The sequence below is a fragment of the Vespa mandarinia genome, chromosome 5 (assembly GCF_050613455.1).
Source record: "Vespa mandarinia isolate Hongniang chromosome 5, ASM5061345v1, whole genome shotgun sequence".
Lineage (NCBI taxonomy): Eukaryota > Metazoa > Arthropoda > Insecta > Hymenoptera > Vespidae > Vespa > Vespa mandarinia.
In genome coordinates, this window is record NC_140814.1 from 1,741,539 (window position 1) to 1,765,068 (window position 23,530).

The 23,530-nt window shown below is 31.8% G+C and overlaps 2 protein-coding genes across 3 annotated transcripts in view; one reads left to right on the top strand and one right to left on the bottom strand.

Annotated features, from left to right (window-relative positions):
• LOC118448079 (protein FAM13A) lies at positions 1-19,036 on the top strand. The gene is made up of 12 exons (XM_035880858.2): positions 1-147; positions 2,508-3,219; positions 3,328-3,507; positions 3,906-4,287; positions 4,404-4,647; positions 14,388-14,558; positions 14,743-14,884; positions 15,020-15,253; positions 15,348-15,548; positions 15,641-16,291; positions 16,378-16,625; positions 16,710-19,036. The coding sequence occupies exons 3-12, from the start codon at positions 3,358-3,360 to the stop codon at positions 16,921-16,923; spliced, it is 2,637 nt and encodes an 878-aa protein (XP_035736751.1). The 5' UTR covers positions 1-147; positions 2,508-3,219; positions 3,328-3,357; the 3' UTR covers positions 16,924-19,036.
• The window catches only part of LOC118448080 (uncharacterized), a 21,027-nt gene continuing 2,137 nt past the window's right edge, over positions 4,641-23,530 (bottom strand). The window contains exons 4-12 of one of the 2 annotated variants that reach the window (XM_085657215.1): positions 22,893-23,453; positions 22,527-22,812; positions 22,182-22,455; positions 21,812-22,120; positions 21,611-21,733; positions 21,433-21,554; positions 21,239-21,371; positions 20,770-21,055; positions 8,868-12,766 (exon numbers count right to left, since the gene is read on the bottom strand). In XM_085657215.1, coding sequence (XP_085513341.1) covers positions 20,780-21,055; positions 21,239-21,371; positions 21,433-21,554; positions 21,611-21,733; positions 21,812-22,120; positions 22,182-22,455; positions 22,527-22,812; positions 22,893-23,453 — 2,084 coding nt within the window. In that variant the 3' untranslated portion in view covers positions 8,868-12,766; positions 20,770-20,779. Of the gene's footprint in view, positions 8,670-8,737; positions 12,767-13,198; positions 13,741-20,769; positions 21,056-21,238; positions 21,372-21,432; positions 21,555-21,610; positions 21,734-21,811; positions 22,121-22,181; positions 22,456-22,526; positions 22,813-22,892; positions 23,454-23,530 lie in introns of those variants that run through there. The other variant, XR_014982229.1, reaches the window with a different exon arrangement.

Consider the following 23,530-nt stretch of genomic DNA (forward strand, 5'->3'; position numbering starts at 1 on the left):
GGGGTTGGAGAATGGAGGGGAAAACGATGGTTCGTCGCGGAGAAATCCGACAGTGTCACTTCCGTGGCGGTTCGGAACGATACATATATTTTTTCTCTCAACTCTCGTCGTAGTTAAGCTCGTCATGGTTGTCGTCGCTTTATTCAGGTATAATTATTTCACATCCTACTTTTCTTTTCTTTTATCTTTTTCTTTTTCTTCTTTTTCTTCTTTTGTCTCTATTTCCTCATCCTTTCTCCTTTATATCGATCGTGTCTTTTCAACTTTACGTGAAACATAATAGATATCGGAGAACAGTGAAAGAAATCGAGAGAAACTTTTTTCTTTTCTTTTTTGAAAAAAATGTGCTTCGTCGTCGATAGATGAGCAAGTGAAGTTTTCCTTTAATCGTGGAAAAATTATCTTGCGTCTTTCTTACGTGAGTGTTCTCCACGTTCGTGTTTCCAGATAGAAAATCATGGACAAATTTCTCTCCTACAAGTTTTATTTCTTTCGTTTTTTTTTTTTTGATAGACTCAATCTCTCAATTTCAATCCAAATCAACATCAATAATAATATTCAACGTTTTCCCTTGAACTTATCCGCATCGTACGACAATCCTATTATTTCCTTTTCGTCGTACCTTCTACGCGGGAAATTATCGATCGTGTCCATTCTCTCTTCGTTGCCGGTACTACGCGCGATTATGTTTCCACTCAATGCACATCTATAGATCCTTCTCTCACGATCGTTGCATCGGGTCAGTGTTCCCCGATATATATCTATGTATCTACTTAGTTACATACTTGTCTATTTTACAACTACGAACCGAAAACACACACATCAACGATTTATTTCGAACGAACATGCGAACGAGATTCTAACCTTACTCCCCCACCCTACCTCCGGCCCTCTTTTTATCTGAACACCCCCGTTGTTGTCTAGATTTCATTTAATAAATCAAATAATATGTGTGCATATATGTTTTATTGGATACATTATATATATATATATATATATATATATATATATATATATATATATCCATTTAAAATACTTCTCAAAGAAGTATAAATTTGCTTAGACAAAACGTGTGTCTTTTTTTCTCTCTCGCTCTCTTTCTCTCTCTTTCTCTCTCTTTCTCTCTCTTTCTCTGTCTTTTCTTCAAACATTCAAACATTCTTTTTTTCATTTTTCATACGGATACCATGAGATTTCAAACTGGTAGAAAGTAGTTTTTTTCCTTTTATACGCAAAGAGTAATAGCTGCTACCGTCGATCGTTGTTGACGTTCGACGAATTCCTCTACAATTTGCTCTGCATCCCTGAGAAACTTCTCGAACAGCTTGCAACGTGCGCGCTTGTTGCTAGGTGGCAGCGACGACTGTTCGAGAGAGGGTTGATATCATCAGACTCCAAATGTTCACCCCCTCTCTTAGTCATTCGTTTTTTCTCATCTAAATTATTATAATATCTGTTTCAATCTCTAAACATTGTATGTTTACATTTTAAAAATATTCAATGCTTTATGAAATCAGATTTTGATCTATGGAACTCGTCCATTGGAATACTTATTATTTTTTGCTACAATCATTTCTTCTTCTTTTTCTTCTTCTTCTTCTTCTCTTTTTTCTTCTAAGCGTTATTAATTAAAAAATCAAAAATTTTTCTTTGTAGCAAAAAACAGAAAAAAAGAATGTATATCTTTTTCTTCTAAAAGAATGTATATCTTGTCCTAATCCCAATAAGCATGGGTTGACGCATGTAAACTCTATCCGAGGCTAACGATCGAACCTTTTCCGAAAATAACATTGAATGCAACGCGGAGGATCTATTTTGAGATATTATACGTAGGAAGCGCATCGCTGTTATCCTCGTATAGTCACCAAATTTAACACTTAAAGAGAGAGAGAGAGAGAGAGAGAGACGCGCAAATACGCATACAAACAAAGGTGCGAGAGGTTCGTAGTCAAAGAATAAATATGAATATATACGATCAGTCGTTTAAGAAAAATTTACATAGGAATGTGCGCATATTCGAGAACTCTATTTATGACTACAATGAAGCGATAACGAATAAATGAGATTTATGTAACTCAAGAATGCTTCTTTCGAATGAAACAATATTATGTCGTACACAGTGCACATTGACAGAGTTTAAAGAGACATTTTGTGTGTGTGTGTATGTGTATTTATATATATATATATAGATGGTAGAGTTTCAATATAGTGTTTACAAAATGTACAAGGTAGTAATGGGTACGCTTGGATTATCCTTTATCAGATAAAACGCTTTTCTAACGTTATATTATATACATATTTCATTGTCGTTAATGTTACATTGATAAAAATCGTGTACATAAAACACACAACAGTTTAAAAAGATTGAATTAAATATTAAATTTCACGTTAAAAAAAAGAAAAAAAATCATAAATATGATAAATACATATGTAATATCGATCGACGTTCAGTTTTTATCTTGTATATGACGATAAATTTAATTTTTGTAAATCTTGTTCTTTTTCAGGGTGGAAGCGTAGTAAAGGTTCAAGAAAGAGGCTGGACCATGTCAGGGCGAGGGGCGGAGTGGTGACCTAAAACTCATCCTCTGCGCCGCCGACCCTCGATGCTTACGCTACGGCTGGTGTCGACTCATTTCTTGAAGCAGCCATAGGCAGTGCCCTTCGCCTAAGAGAAAGGGCTCTAAATGCGATGTGCCGTGATAGGGACATGAACTCAGAGCTAATCGAGTCATACGAACTCTTGTTACCGTCTTGCTTATCTTCGTTGATGTCGAAATAAAAAGAAAAATTGAAAAAAAAAAAACAAAAAAAAGAAAAAAAAATACAAAAAAAGAAAATTTTTAAAACGAACAAAAACGAAAATTCCCCCCAAAAAAAGAAAACAAAAAATACGAAAAAAAAGAAAGACGCTTGATTGTTACGTACACGTCGAGGATAAAAACAAATCCTCAAATTAAAAGAAGTTTTTTTTATTTTCTTTTTCCGAAAATACAACAGTATTTTACGGTTCTCTTAAATTATTCCAATCGCTCGAGCACCGTTTTTTTATCTTATATACTTATGTATTTTGTCAAAGACGAATCAATTTTTCTTATGTCAAAACGATACGTTTAGTGAAGAAACGACTAAAACAAAAGAAGAGAAGACGGCTTTCGACCAATTATCACACTGAATTCGGCATATTCCAAGCTGTGGAGAATCGCAAGAGATTGTATTGTAAGATCTTTTCTCATTGATCCACTTTTCTATTTTTTCTATATTTAATTTTTATGTACGTTTATTTGAGATAATACCTATTGAAATACATTCTTTTGATTTCACTAGTGCGGCAGTGGGTCGCGGTGTAGAAGTGGGATGAGACGTCCTCAGCAAGAACAACAGCATCACCACCATCATCATCACCACCACCATCACCACCACCATCATCACCACAATCAGCATCAGCATCAGCAATCTCATTATGGATCGGCAAGTCCAACGCGTTCGCGACAGTCTCACGACAAGGTGAAACGTCTCTTAATCTCTCTCTCACTCTCTCTTTTTTTTATTCCTCATTATTCCTTATTATTTATTAATTATTTGATCGTGAGAAGGAAGCGATAGCGGAAAAAAAAGAAAAAAACCGGAGAAGATAGGAATGCGAAACGTGTCAAGGTCGCGTAAACTTTTTTCTTATTCATTAGTGTTTCATTACTTGGCCTATAAAACCGAATACTCCTGTTAAAACTTTTGGGATATAGTCGAGATGATGGATAGCAAGTTCGAGATGCACTGATCCGATGGATTTTTGAATGTAGGAACTTTGAAATGTCATATGCGAATAGTGACGTTGCGCATCCATCGTCGATTGTTGACCGTACACTACGTCGGACGAGAATTTAACCAAGCTGGTCGTCTCTCAGGACGAGTCCCGCCTTGCCAGAGTGAAGCGAGTCCTCGCAGGATCGTTCCTTGGCCGAGGCAGAGGGTCCACGAGAGTGTTCGGTGCTCGGCTAGACTTGATAGAGTCTTATCAAGAAACGGGTGTACCCTACGTGGTCTATCGCCTCTGCAACTATATCGAGGCTCATGGTTTCCAAAGTGCTGCGGTATTTCGTCTATCGGGTGGTAGTCCCAGACTTGCTGAAAGATTGAGGACTGCCTTCGAGAGAAGAGGCGATGCCGATTTGGAATCTGCAGCTTGTCCATCCACAGCGGCCACCCTTCTTCGACAGTACTTGAAAGAATTGCCGCAACCCGTTGTACCGTCCACTTTGGTCGCAAGCTTGTTAAACCTTCACAACAGTTAGTATCTCATCGGTTCTTAAAACTATTTTAAATGATTCTTTTAAGACTTCCCACTAATTGGATTCTTCTATTCATAAGTTTTTAACTCTGTTCTTTCTTTTTTTTTTTTACAGATGATTACTCAAATAATCATGAATCCTGGATTAAATCGACGAAGGAACTCCTATCAACCCTCCCATCTTCTCATTATCGCTTACTTGGTTACTTGGCGATTTATTTAAGCAGATACGAAGCAAGACACGGACGAAGCGCTGGTGTATGCGGTGTATTCGCTCCTATTATTTTACCTCACGTCCCACCTGCGACCACACTTCTACGAGACATTCTTGCCGAAGCGCACGTACTCTTTCCCGATTGGTAAGTTTCTGCAAATTTGTCTTTCTATGGAGTCTGGTTGAAAACGTATAGGTTGTCGATACAAGCTTTACCATTTTATCTGCTAATATTTTCTTTACGTAATTCCATCTCTTTTTCTTTCCTAATACACAAGGAAATATAATAGAAGACTTTTCGAAACATAATAGAATATTGATCGATCATTTTATATATATATGATTACAGATTGGTTAAAATAAATTAAAAAATAGTGAAAAATTAATTGTCTTGAATTAAAAAGTTGAATAATTTTTTTTTTTAATATAATGCGTAGGCGGAAGTGAGATGTCAATAGAAAATACATTTTAACCTTCCATGATTCGATTCAATATTTTACTAAACGATTTGCCACAGTGTTTGAGGTAACGTGACCGTTAAATTAAATCGATCCTTGTCCTTGTTGAAACCATTTAGCATTCGTTCAAGTATAATATTCGAGGGTATTAACGTGTTTCCTTTTACTCTTTTTGCTCGTTTATGTTCGCATGGTTTGCCGGTTCGATCCATTGACGCGTGACTCCTTCGATTTTTGCTTCTTACGTGGTTGTCATATCGATCGGTTCAACATACCGATAGTATTATATCCGATAGTACTAGATGATCGAAATTTATTTATACGAAAAATCTATCGTTAATTGAATTTTTTATTTCTATTTGATTCTATCCAAATTTTCACTAAACGTTGTTTTTTTTTCAAATATAACGATTTAATAGAGTGAATATATTCCAGAATGGTTATCTTTTGATACAGCGAAAATTATTTCAATAATTTCTCTTTAAAAAGACGAGTAAAAGATAAGAAATAAATCATATGAACTGTAACTCTTATAATTGGAGTTATTATAATAAGATACGTTGTGTAATAAAAATAAAAATAAAAATAAAAATAAAAATAAAAATAAAAAAAACAAAAACAAATACGTCGAATGATATCGATAAAATACTTACGTCCTAACGATGCATGCCAAAATCAATCGTTACAACTATTTTATATGGAATGCGTTGGGAATAATGCCGAGAGAGTAGTTCTATTTTCTGTTCTCTAATGCATAATAATACGAATATAACGTAATAGCATGAATTTTGGCTTGCATCGATCGTGTCTTTACACGTGAATCATCGCATATATTTTATCGTGCTCGATCACGATTGCTTTCGTGTTTGAGTTTTGCTTTCGTCTGCTTTTCATTTTCCTACGTCGCTCGGTCAACGTATTAGATTACCAATTGGATGGTAACTCCAAGTGCTAACGAGTTCGACCGAGTCTACGAATATTATTATCATTCTATTGCAAAACACTCGTACACACATACACACACACACACACACACACACAAATATACATGCACGTATGCGTGCGCGCTCGCATACATACACAAAGTAACACACGATTGGTAGTAGATATACAATACGAATTATAGTGTAACTATAACGTTACTTGTAGAATCGATTCTTTAGAGACCTGTCACCTTATTTCCACCACTGGCACGGCGCCTTCGCTACTCATGTTTCTTATCCGTATGAGGTCGATGAAACCAACAACAGCATCGTGAGCGTTCTTTTCAATCGATCCGCGAATACTAAAGGAAGGAAATCTTGTGAGAAACGAACTTAATGAATGGCGGCGTCACAACTACATATTGTGACGATTATAATTCGAACTTTTCTCTCTTATCTCTCTCCTCTGTTTTCCAAAAAATTAGAATACGGATCTATTATTCTACCTCCTTTAGTCCAATGAACATTTTCTGCGTCCTCTATGCGAGTATCTCGTAAAAGAAATGATGACATTGAAAAAGTAATTAGGTTGTGCATTTTTTTATTTTTCTTTTTCAATTTTTTTCTTTTTTCTTTTCTTTTCTTTTTTTTTTTTATCATTCGAAGCCTTTGTAAGGTTGCGCTGCATTGGCCGACCATGATTTCATGGTCGAAACGATTTGACCGATAGATACGATTACGTTGTCGTTGCCCGATTCATTATGATTTTCCGCGCGAACTTCGATACATATATATTATGCATTACATGATTCCTATAATTCTTGATACCTTCTTAAGGCTCTTTGGTAGTAGACATTAATAGAATCGATTACGTTTTGTCTACATTTATCATGCGAAACAAAGTTGTAATGGAACAATTGCGAAACTATTTCTCTCTCTCTCTTTCTCTCTCTCTCTCTCTCTCTCTCTCTCTCAGCTTTGAAATAAATTTTTTGAATAGAACTAGGAATATAAAGATAGAAAGAGAGAATTCTCGCTAGATTGATTTGATTTGATAGAAGAGATAGACAAACACACATACACAAAGACAGGCATCGAACTAAATTACGAAACGATGATGACAATTGAATTTTATCGTTTACGAATCAAAGTCATGTGATCGTTATTACGAGCTAATAATAATTCTAATAATCAGTAATCATAGTGTCAAGGGAGATTAGTCATCCTCGAGGATGTGATAGAAATTGAAGAAAGATAATAATATCTCTGTGATGTGTAACTTTAATGTATTTGTGACATTAAAAGCTCAAGGCCTAGGGAAATCTTTAAATTTAGAGAAAGGTCGTTATACATTAAACACTCAAAACTAGAAACCGTAAATTTGATTAGTCCTTTCGAATTGCACAAATCATTTATATAATACATATATTGTGATATTTTATTATCTCCACTTAATTATTATTATGTTATGTTTTTTTTATAGAAAGTAAAATCCTTGACTTTTAAGACTTCGGTTGAGTTATTTTGCGAGAAGACGATCGGCAAGGTAACGTCGCGTAAGATATTTTTGTAAAAATTATTTTGACTTTGCAAGAGAAACTGCGCAGTTTCTTGGTTTAGCATCAAGAGCAAGAGAGGGAAAGAGTGAGCGAGAGAGAAAGAGAGAATTTCGTAGGCCGTTAATACAAATCTGGCAAAAGACCAGGACGTCGTATTCTTTTTCAAGCCTTCGTTACTTTTTATTTTTTAGAGTACTCAAATTCGAAGTTTCACTAAAGTTTTTCCTTTCGTAAAATATTTATCAATGGTTATTAACTATAAAAGTGTCTCGTGTATTCCGTCGATGGTTCTGATTCCTCGACTTTGACCTCTTGATTTAATTTGATGACTGTGCATTCGATTATGCAATATCGATCGTGTTTTGTAACGTTACGACGTGGTGTGGTCCGGCCCGACCGGCCCGGCATGACATGGCGCCGAGAACAAAACGATACAGTCAAATTCTCCGGGGAGTCATATCAAAATAACTATAGTATACGAATAACGACACATTGTTTGCCATTGCATTAGAACGTACAAGGAAAAATATTCGTTATCTTTCATCGATAAGCTTCTCGGGACATTCTCTTTTTCATGTTCGAGGTTAAACGCGCATGAATCACAATAATACACACGTGTGTTCTTAACGACCTTGAAGTCCATTTGGCAAAATATCTCTGCTCTCGTTCACCCTGAAACGACGTTTCTTGATGGGAGGAGGGGGAAAGAAAAAAAGAAAAAAATAACTATTTCCTCCTTATTATATACTGCCCATCAAAAAATTCCGATTCGTTCGATAAAAAGAAAAAAGAAAGAAAGAAAAAGAAAATAGAGAAATAAGAGATAGTGGAAATATTCTTTAAAATTACCGTTTTATTTTGTTCTTCTTTTTATTTATCTCATATTTTTTCTTATAATTTTGATCTTATTTCGAGCTGAATCATTTCTAAAGAGACAATGTGAATCATAGCAGCATAGGCTGCATGCGTGCATCATTTTATTTACTGGGCGTCGTCGTCGTCGTCGTCGTCTTCTCCCTTGCAAGGCACTGATCCAGAGATGACGCAACGTTTCCTAATAGGCTTCGCTGATCTTTAACAGACCTAAGCGCCAATACCAGGAAACGCTTCAGATGTATTCGTGCCACATATATATTCGTCATACTCGTAAGAGGAATCCATTTGGAAAAAGCCGGTTTTGCATGAGACACGTGTCTGGTAACGAAAATAGGCACCACGAGTTGTTACCTGGACCAATACGTCGTATTATTTCCTAGTGGAAAGTACCACGATATGTTAAGTATTTTTTACTTTACCAAAGCAAGCTTGATTCGTTTATATTACTCTCTCTCTCTCTTTCTCTCCTCCCTCTCTCTCTCTTTCTCTCCCACCTCTTTCTCTCTCTCTCTCTCCTTGACATATTGAAAAAAAGATGATCAATGTATACCCTTCCGTTCTTTTCCAAACGCCATCGGAATTTCGATTTCCTCTCATTTTCTCCAAGCAGTCGTACTACTTGCGTTTCAAATTGTGCACGTGATGCGCACACTAATTCCGTCGCGTTCTTATAATAATGTGACAGCCGATAGAATAACTCGCACGAACGATTCGTATTACACGTACGGTGTCGATTCCTAACCAGTAACACGTTTACTATCGACTATAACTCAAGTAGCAGTTTTAATAGAAGTAGTAGTAGTAGTTCGATAACATTTCTCGTTTATTTCGATTCAATTTTCAATTGACAATTTTTTATTACGGATTCAAGGTAAATTCTAATAATTTCAATAAAATGCGCTAACAAAAATTATTTACATATCCTTTTGGTCATGTAGAATAAATTCAATAAAGAAATTATTTCAACGAAACATTTATCAGAGAAAATTTCTTTGAGCTGTTAAGCGTCTCTCTCTCTCTTTCTCTCTCTCTCTCTCTCTGGTACGCATCCAATCGTCTACGATTTTATGATGATGGGATGTTAAATGTATGTGGAAGACGAACCAAAAATAGAGCGATTGACGTCAAAGCTCTTGCCAAATGGGCGTGATCATGAAACGAAGAAACGTAATCGAATTTTTGAACGCTTTTCCGATTACTTACATCATGTATGTGTTTGTCTATATAAATATATGTATATATATATATGTATATATACACATATATATATACATATACATATACATATATACATATTCGTATATGTAAGGTGTCCTCTAAGATCTATATTAAATTCGATTATGTGAGCGACAATTGTGAACATTTAAACGTAATATGTCACTTAATAATTAAGAAATGATTCATGTGTAAATTCATTGACGTAGATGGTTTTACTTATCCGATAATTGGTCTCACGTTAATTACGCGTAACACATGTGGATCTAGATGAATTCAGAATATGAATGTAGAAGATTGTCCATGGTCATGGGTTCTTTCCATCGTAAAAATGATTATTCCGAGGACTTGTCTCGATTTAACTGAACGTTCGAGAATATCATCGAGGCACCTTTCTTTTCTGTCTGACGGGTGATAACAGAAAAGTTTTACAGGAAAGATATGAGATTCTCCAATCACAAAACTATTATATTCTTCGATAGGGGAACATAGGTACATCTATATAACGTTGGAAACTTGCATTCTTTCGGCGGTGAAGTTCGTGACGGTATAAGAGCGAACTTCGAACCGGTTTCTTAGTTGTTTGTGTTTCTCTCGGTGTGGCATAGGAAAGAGGCACGCATGCGCCTCTCGGCTTGTGTCAACTGATACATAAACAAGTAACAGATTTTTTTTTTTCTCTAATATAACATACTAAAACCCTTCGTAACTTCGTAAGGATCACTTAGCGTCAAGGTTACAAAATTCGTTTTCTTTGAAAAATTTGCTCGCAAGATCATGAACGAACAAAATTGGTTAGCAAGGTAAAACTAGCTTTGTCAAGTATATTCGTACATCTATTTAACTATATTTTAAAAAGTTATTTATATATATATATATACATTTAAATAAGAAAAGATCTAAGACGGTAAAAGGAAAAAACGATAAATGATAGTAGATGTACTTTGAAGGAACGCAACTTACTCTCTCTCTCTCTCTCTCTCTCTCTCCCTCTCTCTCTCTCTCTCTCTCTCTCTATCTCTCTCACTCACTCACTCACTCACTCACTCACTCACTCACTCACTCACTCACTCTTTCCTTTTTGTATTCACGACACAATATAAATGTTTAATGTATCCGTTGAAGAAAGAAGGAATAGAAGAAATAGAAGAAGAAGGAGAAGAAGAAAAAAAAGAAGAACGTTGACAATGTCGAAAGTACGTGCGGGTAAAATGTGCGAACGTCGCGGAGAACGACACGTAGTCCCTTTCTGGCATTTGCCTTTTTGACGCGAGTTCGCGGCTCATGTTTGCAAAGAAAAGAGAGACAGAAAAAGAGAGAGAGAGAGAGAGAGAGAGAGAGAGAGAGAGAGAGAGAGAGACGAAAAGAGAAAGGACACTTATGTGCAGAGTGGATACGTCCCTCTATCCCGTGCAAGCAGCTCCTAACACACGCGTGTGATTACTACACTATGTCTTCTGTACGTATATAGAAAGAGAGTATGTATTATTTTAAATATATATACGCGCACAACTATCGTAGCTCGTAAGCGCGAACGGATATAGAGAGCGGCTCAACCGGCAACCGGCGCAGTCCGTTTTAAGCCTTCTTTTCGACGAGAGTTCGAGCGTTCGTCATTTGGTAGTAGTGTTCGGTAAAACAGATTGGTCGCATCAAACTTTGTAGATAAGAAAAAGTTAAGCTAGTGAACAGTAGTGCGCGCGCGCACGTACACACACACACACACGCAGTACGCACTGCATATAAATAAAAACACACGGATAAACGAAAGACGAACGAGTCGAAGAATTTTCGTTGGAAAATTGTGTTAAATCGTTTAATATTATCAAGCAAAGCCGAATTTTATATAATTCAACTCTACTTTAAAGTGAATTTTACTATTTTACGCGTATATATATTCTTTCTATATATTATATATGTATATATATATCTTTCTCTCTATCTTTGTCTCACATCATCTTTAAGAGATTAAGTTGAAATTAAATCGTTCATAAGTACTGTGCTCGCATCGTATCACATATTTTTGTCTCTTTCTCTTTTCTCTCTCTCTCTCTCTCTCTCTCACTCTCTCTTTCTCTCTCTTTTTCTCCCTCTTTCTTTTTTTCCTTCCCTCTTCCTCTCTCTCTTTCTCTCTCCTTTCCCCATTTTCATATCTACGTATAAGTGTATAACCGTACGTAAAGGGCGATCATAAATGTTTCATCGAATTGCCGAGAGACTCGTCGTCTTCACGCCGGTACTCCGCCATTGGAAAAGAAAGTTGGTCTTCGTGATTACATGAGTGTCCGCTACGGAAGCAAGGGATTCGCGAACCGTGAGTTGCACATTTCCAGTATAAAAGCCATTGAGAAAACCGAAAGCCGGCTTCTCGCGAAAACTGTCTTCTTCTTCATTTTTATCTTTTCTTTTCTTTTCCTTTTTTTCTTCTTTTCCATTCAGATTATATAGGATCATTATCATATCTCTTCTTCGAAGAAGGAAAGGAGAATACAATAGAAAAAAAGAAAAAAGAAAATATTGTCTTTAGTTATCTTTCCTCTTCTTTTCTTATTTTTTTTTTATTTTTTATCTTTTTTCTTTTTTCTCGATTTTATCGGCTATAAAAAAAAAAATATATATATATATATATATATCTCCTTTTCTCTCGACGTAATAACAACGTTCGCGTATCATTATTTCCTTTTGAAGCTTCCATGTTGGAGTTCTTTGGAAAGGACGAAAGGATATAGGGTCTTCGTAGTGAGTTCTTTCGTATCACGCAAGATTTTACACGAAAGTTCGTGCTGGCTTGAGAAAGAAAAAAAAATAAAATAAAAAATAGGAAGAAAAGAAACAATTATAGAAATATGTTCACATGGAATATGGTTCATATGAAGGAAAGAGAGGTATATATATAAAGAGAGAGAGAGAGAGATATGGGGTGTATTAGACTTGTCCGACGAGAGAAGAAATTATTTCTACAGAGAGTTGTATGTTAGAGAAGACCATTGGAATTTGATGGAAAGCGACCGAGACCGACGAAACCAATCGATGATGGTTTTCTCTCTCTATTCTTCTTATACCTTCCGTTACCGATCTTCATTGTCATCTACTGCTTCTTTTTTTTTTCTTTATTTTACATTGGATCTTCTCCTTCTATATCGTAGAATAATTCTCTTTTTTTTTCTTTTTTCAAATCTCGAATTTGTCTCTTCTTCGTTGATCCTATTCGATCCAATCCATTTTCTTTTTACCTGAACAAAAAAAATTTAACAAAAGCAAAATTAATGAAACTAACAATGAAATAAAATGCATTTGCATATTCTCGTCGTTAGACAGTTGATCTGTCGAAAAGTTCCTTGAAAAGTTTTAATATATGATCGATTGTATCATTTTAATATATTTGTAACTATAAATTGAATTTTCTCTTTGGTTCGATAGTCTCGCAAAGCATGGTGACATCATTTCAATGGTTTCTTTTCTTTTATTATTATTATTATTATTATTAATATTATTATTATTATTATTATTATTATTATTATTATTATTATTATTATTATTATTATTATTGTTGTTGTTGTTGTTGTTGATGTTATTATTATTATTATTATTATTATTATTATTATTATTATTATTATTATTATTATTATTATTATTATTGTTATTATTAATCGATATTAACTCACGGTAACATCATGGTACAAGATGGTAGGATATAAGCACGTTCTCGTTTATCAGGATTAATTGAATTATCACAGTTGCCTGGTCGCGCCGACTTGTTAGATCAATGAGCGTGATAGATTCATCGGTTCCTTCGTGAATAAATTTTGCGCTTAGCGAATCGCGCTTTTCATCTTTAATCACCTCTTTTCTTGTTAATCCAAGAACATAGATCCTTGTCCTTACGATATACTTTTTTCTTTTTTTCATTTTAATTTTTTTTTTTGTTTTCTTTTTACACATAATTTATTATACTATTAACCATTAAGCAAAGAAAGTATGGTGTAGTTATCTTAAAAAAATCTCTCTCTTTTTCTTTCTCTCTTGGAAATATAATATAATAATAATTTAACCTTTATAGAAAAGATTGTATTGAAATATTTTATCTTTCAAAGTTTATGACTTTTCTAAGCATGCTTATTCAATGGATATATGTTCGTTACTCTAACAAATTAAAAAACAGATAAAAAAACAAAACTGTTACTCTTATTTCCGCATAATTATGGTACAAACGACAAAATATTATCAGCGGTCGAATGACTCACAGCAAGAGCATTTACTTCTTGCATTTCATTTACTATACTTCGGGCTACGTTTAACGCAAGATCCGGTGGAATAATCATTCTTTAAAAAAAGAAAAATTGTACTTCAAATTTATTTTAAATTAAAAAGCTCTTTAAAAAAAGAATTACATCAGATATCAATTTATATAAAGACATATATTTTAAAACGTCATCACTTTTTCATGTATGTGAGAAGTTAAATTGCAAAATAGCAACAAATATATGATAACTCGACATATATGTATATATATGTACAATATGTATGATATATATTCATATGACTTGACGGTTTAGATAATGCATATATATATATATATATATATATATATATATATGTTTGATGTATATGGATTTAAATATCCATGTAAAAATACTATCTGTATGACGATATTGCAAAATTATGTGTTATTATAACTGTACTTGGAAAATTCTTGCCTAGGTCAAATTAATCTATATGGTTCTTTTTTTTTTAAATAACGCAATAAAAAAATTAACGTTAATATGAAACATTTGACGAGTTTAAAATATATATATATATATAAAAGAATTAATGAAACGGGCAATTTGTTAATATTAGTTTTCTGTGTTACAGCATTCGTGAGAACACAGTAAACGGTATACTTCCGACAGAAGATTGCACAATTTGCAAAGATACGAAAGACGAGCGTAAGGAATCCGAGGGTACATCGTTGCTTTGCGCATTAAAACCACGTAAACGTAAGGAACGTCGAGAATCCTGTTGTCAAGAACGGAAATTGATAAGGTATGTATTCGATTTCGAATGATGTAATAGTTTCTAGTATCTTTAAATATAGATATTCAGAAAACATGCATTATTCTTCGTCGAAATTAAACATTTATAATATTTATGTATATCCTCTTCTTTCTATTCAATGCTAAACCGGTTACGTTTAAGTTGATGTAAGTTCGATGTTATGTATTTTCAGAAGTAGTAGCGAAGAACGTGTTCTTGATACTTCTAACGATACAGCGGATACGATAAGACGCGTTAGTAGTCACGAAGATTTCAATAGCGAACAACATTTGCACATATTGTCTCAACTTGGACAAGACATGGGTCATGGAGTGGTAAGATTTAATAAATAAATGAGAAATATAAGACATAAAATAATAATGAAAAAAAAACTTATAAGTATAATAAATTTCTCATATATAAATCGATAAATGTGTTTGTATATGCGTATGTTATATATGTTTCTTTAGAGATGCGGGGGTCTACCTCTGCACGAGAGAACAAATGTATCACCTGTATCGAAAAAACCATCTCCGGTACCATCGCCGTGTGAAGCAGTGTTGGCAACTGAAAGATTTGAATGCGATGCAGAACGTTTGAGGAACAGTGAACGATTTAGCAGAAGTATTACTCCCAGAGGAAGAAGACAGGCTCGTAGAAGAAGAATTCACAGAATACCGGATAGCGATCAAAGCTCAAGCAAGGTATAACTTGTTGAATAGTCTCTTATTTCGTGTATTCCATACTTATTATTCAATTATTTAATATTTTCTACAAGAACATTATTTAATCTGATAGGAAAATGAAGAACACGAGAATATTTATACTGTATCTCCAAGTCCAAATGATCATAATGGATCACCGGCACAAAGTTTTCTTGAAATGTTAAGCAGTGGACCTAGCAGATCTCCGTCACCAGCTCGACCGCCAACAGTTGATCACGAAGATGGAAATAATCCTAGTCTGACAAATTGGGGTTTTCAACATCGGCAAGGCAATGTACGTAGTTCTAAAAAAAATATAATATTGAATATATAAAAATATCATTGTCGTTTAATGATTCAATATAAATCTATATATTTACATAATAGGAAGAAGTTTCTGATGCGAGAGTAGAAGCGATGCTATCACCTAGAAATTCTCTATTGGTGCCGAGGAGATTCTATTCGGAAAATGATACGCAACAAAGTGCACCAAATATTTCAGAGATAGGTCTGAAAAATTTAACGAAACATATTAATGGTTTGAAAAAAAAAATTAAAAAATATGAGGATGAATTCGAAGAGAATTTTGGTTATCGTCCAAGTCATTCGGACAAAATGAGTAACCGCGATATTAAAAGATTATGTACAGAATTAAATAAACTAAGAAAAGAACATAAAATGTTAAAAGAGGATCCAATCGGTGCGCTGATAGCTAACGCTAATAATAAATTAAATACTGTTGGCAGTCCAACCAATAATAATAACAGTCAAGAAAAATCAAGAACCACGTCGATGGAAGAAATGGTTAAAGAAGTCGAAAAGAAACTTAGCGAGAAACGATTGAAATACAATCGACCGGATAATATGGAAGAATTAACGTATGAACAATTATTTGATGAAAAAACAGCGGTACAAAAGGCATTGCTTCATATTGAAAATACTTTTGGTAGGCCAGTTTCCAAAGATGACAGATGTATCGTGAGACCATTGTATGATAGATACAGAACTTTGAAGAGATTACTTATTAGAGCAGGCGCGGTAAGCTCTAATCATTAATGTTTATATTTACGAATTAAAATTAAATAGCGATTTTATATCATTATATTTTTTCATTCGTTTTACAGAGTAAGAATAAAGATAGTATTTCGGAACTAGCTACCATATTAGAACACGAAGCAATGGATTTTACTTCATCTACTTTGCCTACCAATTCCACGGATGCAGAAAGAAGAGCCAGTGAACCAGATATGTCTCATAGAGGCATATTAGATTGTATTGATACAGTAGACCAACTTCCAACTGATAGTGATAGTCAACACAGCAGTAGCGAAGGAAGTCGTAGCGCTGGAGAAAGTCTTCATGCAATGCCACAGTAATATTTTATATCTTTATATAATAGTAATGATGGGAATGATCTACAATGTATTGAATTATTGTTTTATTTTTGAATTTTCAGAGAAGAATTATTCGTTCAACAAAGGATCACTAGAGAAGAAAAAAAACGACTTCGTAGAGCTTTAAAGGAATTAGAAGCACAATTTGAAGCTCGGGCAGGACGTCGTATGCAAAGAGAAGATCGTGGCCCACAGGTCACGACTGTTTATGAATCTTACAAACAAGCAAAGGCAAGGCTTAGACTGATCGAGGCTCTTTTGGCAAAGAATGCTTGATTCGATAATAAATTTTTAAATCAAACAGATATGGTATGTAACAATCGAAGCACGTAAAATAACAGACGAATTACTTGCTGTATTTGATAACAGAATTCAATTGATAATATCGATACCTAAGATTGAAATTGAAGGCCTGCAAAAGATTATTAGAAAAAGCATCCCATTAAACCAACAGAATAGCATGTATGTATGATCTAAATATATACAAATCAAAATGCTTTTATGAGAAAATAAAGATAAAGGAATACATCTTATAAAACTAGGGAGTCCTATTAACTTTCACAAGTCTGTGCGTTCTAATAATTATTTTTAAGTACCTCTTTGTTTTTGCTCTCTTGTAGGCTTATAATTATCAGTCAAATTTGTTAAATCATTCTTTCCTTTATAAAGTTATTCTTTATTCTGTAATATTGTAATGCAAATTACTGATTCATTTTTTGGTTAATACTTTTGTCTGAGAATCCCCAAGAACATATGTTCTGCAATAGTGTATATATATGAAATAAATATATTGTCAACAAAAAAAAAAGAAAAAAAAAAAAAATAAAGAAAGAAAGTAAGAACAAAGATGGTGAACAAATTTTTTGAATATAGTGGCCTATGTAAAGTTATTATGAAATTTGTGTCTATAGTAAATATCATTTATCATTATCTGAGTTTTTAAAAGAATCACCAGTGATAGTATTTTCTTTTACTTCAAATGGAAGTTAGATATTTGTACTTTTACTCTTATGATAATATTATTAATACATACATATTTTTTATCATAATCTATTTATTTGTATTTAAGCTTTAGGTACTATTTTGGGAATGCAAGAATAATATAAGGAAAAGGCAAATGCCTAAAATATTGTTATACACATGCTGATGATATGCTATAAAAAATAACCACTGTTTGACTACAGGGTTTGATGCACAAGTAATCACAAGTTAATATATATACTGACTATTAATTGATTAACCATTGAAAAGAATTATGTTTTGAGAAAAGTATGAAATATTTCATTAATTATTATTTAACATTAATATTATTTAACGTATAACAGTAGTTAAAAATATTTATGTTCATTTGTAATAAAAAGTAATCGTTTATAAATGCATTTTTTTTTTAATACATAAATTTGTACAGATACGATAAAGAATAATTTTTTTTCTCTCTTTCATATTTAATAAAAATGATAAATATGTATTTTAATTTAATTGATTATTGGCTATATAAAATTAAATAAAACGTGCATTTTTTGTATTTATATCTTAAAGAATAAATAATTGTCAGTTGGTTTCTACAAATGCAAAAATTTATTATTGAGAATAAAGAACGATTCTGTATGTGATTACTTGTAATATAAAAAACTTTTAAGAGATATCACGTGTTGTAATTCTAGAGTACTATAAAATGTTACAATCTTGTAATGTATTAAACATTCTCTTCACACTATGAACTCTATGATTTCTGCATTATATTTTACATTCTACAAGTATAATTTCAAGGCTGATGATTTTACATGTAAAGGCTAAAAATAAATGGTAAAGAAACGGCCTTAAAATTTTACTTGATTAAATTTTTTCAAAGACCTTTGATTAAGGGTGCTCTCATTTTAGTTTGAGTTTAAAATATGTTAAGAAAATGAAAGAAATGCTTGTAGATTTAACGCTGTCTTTAAAAAAAGAGTGAATGTGTTACAAAATACGCGTCTTTCGATAATCTCGAGTGTTTCGATAATCTCGATATTACGGTCAATAAGAACTTCAAGAAAAGAAGAATTTCATTTATAATGTAATGACAAAAATATTATATTTGTGGTTTTTATATACATACATACATCATACATACATACATACATACATACATCATACATACATACATACATACATACATACATACATACATACATACATACATACATACATACATACATACATACATACATACATACATACATACATACATACATACATACATACATACATACATACATACATCATACATACATACATACATACATACATACATACATACATACATACATACATACATACATACATACATACATACATACATACATACATACATACATACATACATACATACATACATACATACATACATACATACATACATACATACATACATACATACATATACACACACACACACGTGCGCACACACACACACACACACACATATATGTCTCTTTTCTTTTTTGCTACTTTTATACGAAAGTGTGTATGCAAACTTTTTAAAGATAAATTATGTTTTCTCTTTCTTTCTTTTTTTTTTTAAATTCATTTCTTTTAAATTTTTTAAAGTATACCATTTTTATGATTTCTTTTTTTTTCATATAAAATGACTTTTGTGAAGCAAAAGTTAAGAGCTTATTTAAAAATATATGTATATTATGATTATACTCGCGGAAAGACAAGCGGGCATCACATACGAATTATTTGTCGTAATTGCGAAAAAGCAAAAAGAAGAAAAAAAAAACAATTTTTGAGACCAAAGCATTTTTGTCTGTGATATGATGAGAGATAAACTTGTGTTGAGAAGTAGGAGAGAGTGTGTGCGAAAAGGATACATTTGTTCGTAATTACTTTTTGGAAAATTATGGAAACGCGTTTTGGTAAACTCTACAGGATGTGGTTGGGATTATCAATTTGTTAAATTGATTATAATATCAAAGCCATTAATGATAGGATTGTATTTTTTTAAGAAAAAGAATTGGTATCAGATTTCAGCATGGAGATTAATTAAAAAGGACATACTTATTTATATATATATATATCATAAAAATAAAAAGAAAATATTAATTCAAAGAAATTAATATTTTTTTTAGATAATAGTATGTTTTTCATTGAATAATACTTTCCGTGCTTTTTGTAATTTTTATATATCGCTTGTATTTCCGAATGATATCTACTCTACATCCAGAAATTCATTTTGTATTTGATGCCATAAAAATATTCTGTTTCTTAAGAATGTACACGACTTGTATTCGTTATAATGTAAAAAAAAAATATATATATACATATATATATATATATATATATATATATATATATGTATATAATATTGTAGTTGTAAGACATTTTATATTACCGTTACGTAAGATATATTTTATAGCTCGTAGAAGATATATACATATATATATATATATATACATATATATATTTATGCATAAAAAAGAATCAAGTGATTTTGTGTAGTGACTTGAAAAAAGTACAATAGTCACTGGCATTATTGCATCTAAATTTTATGTTTATGCAAAAGAGAAGTCATTGTGAAAGGAACACAAATATGTAAACGGCTTGATTTTTCCATGAAAAAGATAAGTAATATGATATTTGACAAAGGATGCTGGTTCTTTCTAATGTAAACATGATTTGTAATTACATATCTAGCATTTAGATTTATGTGACAAAACATAGCGAACAATAGAAAATATAGAAGTACTAATATAGTACTTTTGTCACTCTACATAAAGTATATGTGCAAGTTCTTTCGCATCAAAATATAAATGCAAAACAGTTAATCTGTCTAGCAAAGGTCACCAATTATCAACATTTATACACATTGAATTATGTATATATACATATAAATTATGTACATGAAAACAGGCAGTTGTGCATGAATACAATCAATACCTGCATATAGACAGATATCACATATTACACAAGGTAGCATAAAAAAAAATGAATAAAAGAAGTATGATCTGCTATAAATATGTATTCTTTACTATCTCAGATTCCTCTGATCAGATTACTATAGCATTTCTTTGAAATGGTACAAATGGAACATCTTAGAAAAATATGGACATGCAGAATCACAAAATGTTGATTACTTACGATCCATTTATTAGGAGGTGAGCTTAAGTTGTTTTTGAAACATTTGAATTTGTCTTAAAAGACCTGCAAGTTTCATTGAAGTTGAAGCTTCTCTCTGAGTATTTATAATATTTTGGCGTTTCATACTAAATGTATGCATTGCATCTTTTGTACAGTTCTTGCTTGTTTTACTTAAATTAACTGGAGTAGAAGAGTACATTTTATTCACCGCAGGAACCTTTGTTGCAATGCATACAAAACTATTTCTTTGTTGTAACATTTTCATTTGTTGCTTTAATGCCATAACCTGTACAAATTATGTAAGAAATAATATTGAAATTCAGCCATTTATAACTATATAGTACCATGAAGTCATAAATTATAGATATATATGTTTAAAAAATAATATATTTATACAAAAAATATATTATTATTAAAAAGATAATATATTAGAACAAGACTTATATAACTGTACACAAAGTTATCTTACCTCTTTGTAAAGACTAATTAATGCATTTATTTCTTCTTCTTTGGAATTTAATTCTTTTTCCAGTGTAACAATTTCATTTATTAATGATTGATCATTAGAATTTGCTGCTTTCTTTTGCAAATTTTCATATTTCCTGTATATAAAATACATGTAAGTATTTTTGGAAAGAATACAATATTTGTACAGAAACTTACACGTTCATTGCTTCAAATTGATCATGAAGATTTATTAAAACTTCTCTTATTCCTTTTGATTCAGAAAATTGCATATTTGGCTTATCATTAAATTTAATACAGTTCACCATATTCTGCTTTTCCTACAATATTTATATAGTAGAGATATTAATTAATTTATAGATATTTGTTTATTTACTTTTGAAATAGAATCTGTTGTTTGTGGATAGTTTTTGAGATTCCATTGGGGAATAAATCCTGTCATTGTACTTTTTACAGAAGAATAGTAACTCTTGATTGATTCTTTGTCTGCTTGAATTTTCTATATAATATAAAAACATTTAATATTTTAATATAATATTTAGTAGTGGATTCAAATTCTAGAAAATATTGTATATACTTGTTTTTGTATATCATCAGGAGTAATGAAAGAATTAGTTTCACTCTGTGTAATAACTTGTGGCTTCAATACAGGATTTATTATTGGGGATTGTTTTATAAATTTTGAAGATGTTTGAGTTAAATATGAACATTTCTCCTCTAATGCACTAATAGCATGACAATTATTTTCCGTACATATATCTTCCGATTTGACAACCATTTGTTTCATAAGAGTAGATACAGGTTCTAATCCTTTACTAACTTTACGTATAAGTAATGGAGTAACACCAGTTATATTTGGTTGTTTTGTTTTCATAATACTTAATACCTATTACATTACAAAGAAAATTTAAATATAAATTTAATATTTAATAGAGCATTAAATATACTTGTTGAATATTTAATCCTAAGTTGTGACTTGGAGTTACTGAAGTTCCAACAACAAATGGTATATTTCTAAAATTAAATCTGTTAAAATATGATCGATTTGTCCTTTTTAATTTTGAAGCTAAAGTTGGCATCTCATAACTACGATTAGCCATTGGAACATAACACGTTAAATCAAATACTGTGTTCTGTTGTTGATATAATTTACATTCATGATCAGAAATTTCTATTTTATCTACATTTTGAGTTTGTTTATAAGAATATTCGTCTTTGATCCTAATTTATGAAGAGAACACTATTTTATTATCATATTTAAATTTAATTGAATTTTTCTTATGAAAACTTACACTGCGATGTCTTCAGAGATGGGCAGCTTATTATCATGATGTTGATTTGTTTGATGTTTCTCATAATTTTGACATTGATCATAAGTATGAGGTAATTTTGTATGTATATTACATTGACCATTATTAAATTGTTTTTTCAATTTTTTCATTTCAAGTTTACTAGAAACTGCAGAGATGCTACCACTTTTCATTGCAGCATTGTGATAAAGTTCTACTATTCCACTATAATTATGTTGAAGTTTTGAAGAAGGTATATGTTGTTCCAATAATTGATTTGTTTTATGATCTGTGATATTAATTATATCAACAATAAATCTATCGTAAGAACAGAAACTTCTTTAAAATAATATACAGAAAATACTTCACCTTTTTGTTTACGTTTTCTAACATCTTTCCTTGTAGTTACATTCACTTCTTTAGTAGCTACTGTACTTTTTGAATTAATATTCCGTAATTTACCTCGTCTTTTCTTAATTTTATTACTAACCGTTTGATCATTTTTATAAATAGATTTTTTGTTGTTTAAATTTATAGTATTAATTATAGGCTCCTTGTTTTCTTTTATTGAACTTCTACATTTGGATGTACGTGAACTTTTTATACTATCAGAAATATTCAAGCTTAATTCTTGTGGATTGATGTCAGGATTTGCACAAGGTGAAATTTGAGTAGTCCATTTGATTGGATTATTTACTACCAATTGTTCACACGGTTCTTTGAAACAAAAAATATTCTGCTGTGTTGTATATTCTATCTCTTGTTTTTTGTCATCACAAATCATATTTTCCAAAATATCCATTGATTGTTCTTGTTTTACTTCATGAATAGCTGGTTCCAATGTAGAGCAAATAGAAACAGAGTCTAGAGCTCTATAGAAATTTTCAGTTCCTTCTACTTTTAACATTTTATCATTACACATTTCTATTTCTACAGTATTAATATATGTTAATATTGAGTATAAAGTATAAAGATTAATAAAAATATATACTTGACTTATATCCTTA

What these genes read in the sequence shown, in the direction of transcription:
- LOC118448079 (XM_035880858.2), top strand. Translation starts at nt 3,358, where the DNA reads ATGAGACGTCCTCAGCAAGAACAACAGCATCACCACCATCATCATCAC. An exon ending in CGCGACAGTCTCACGACAAG is followed by an intron (nt 3,508 to 3,905) that starts GTGAAACGTCTC and finishes GTCGTCTCTCAG; the next exon opens with GACGAGTCCCGCCTTGCCAG. An exon ending in CTTGTTAAACCTTCACAACA is followed by an intron (nt 4,288 to 4,403) that starts GTTAGTATCTCA and finishes TTTTTTTTACAG; the next exon opens with ATGATTACTCAAATAATCAT.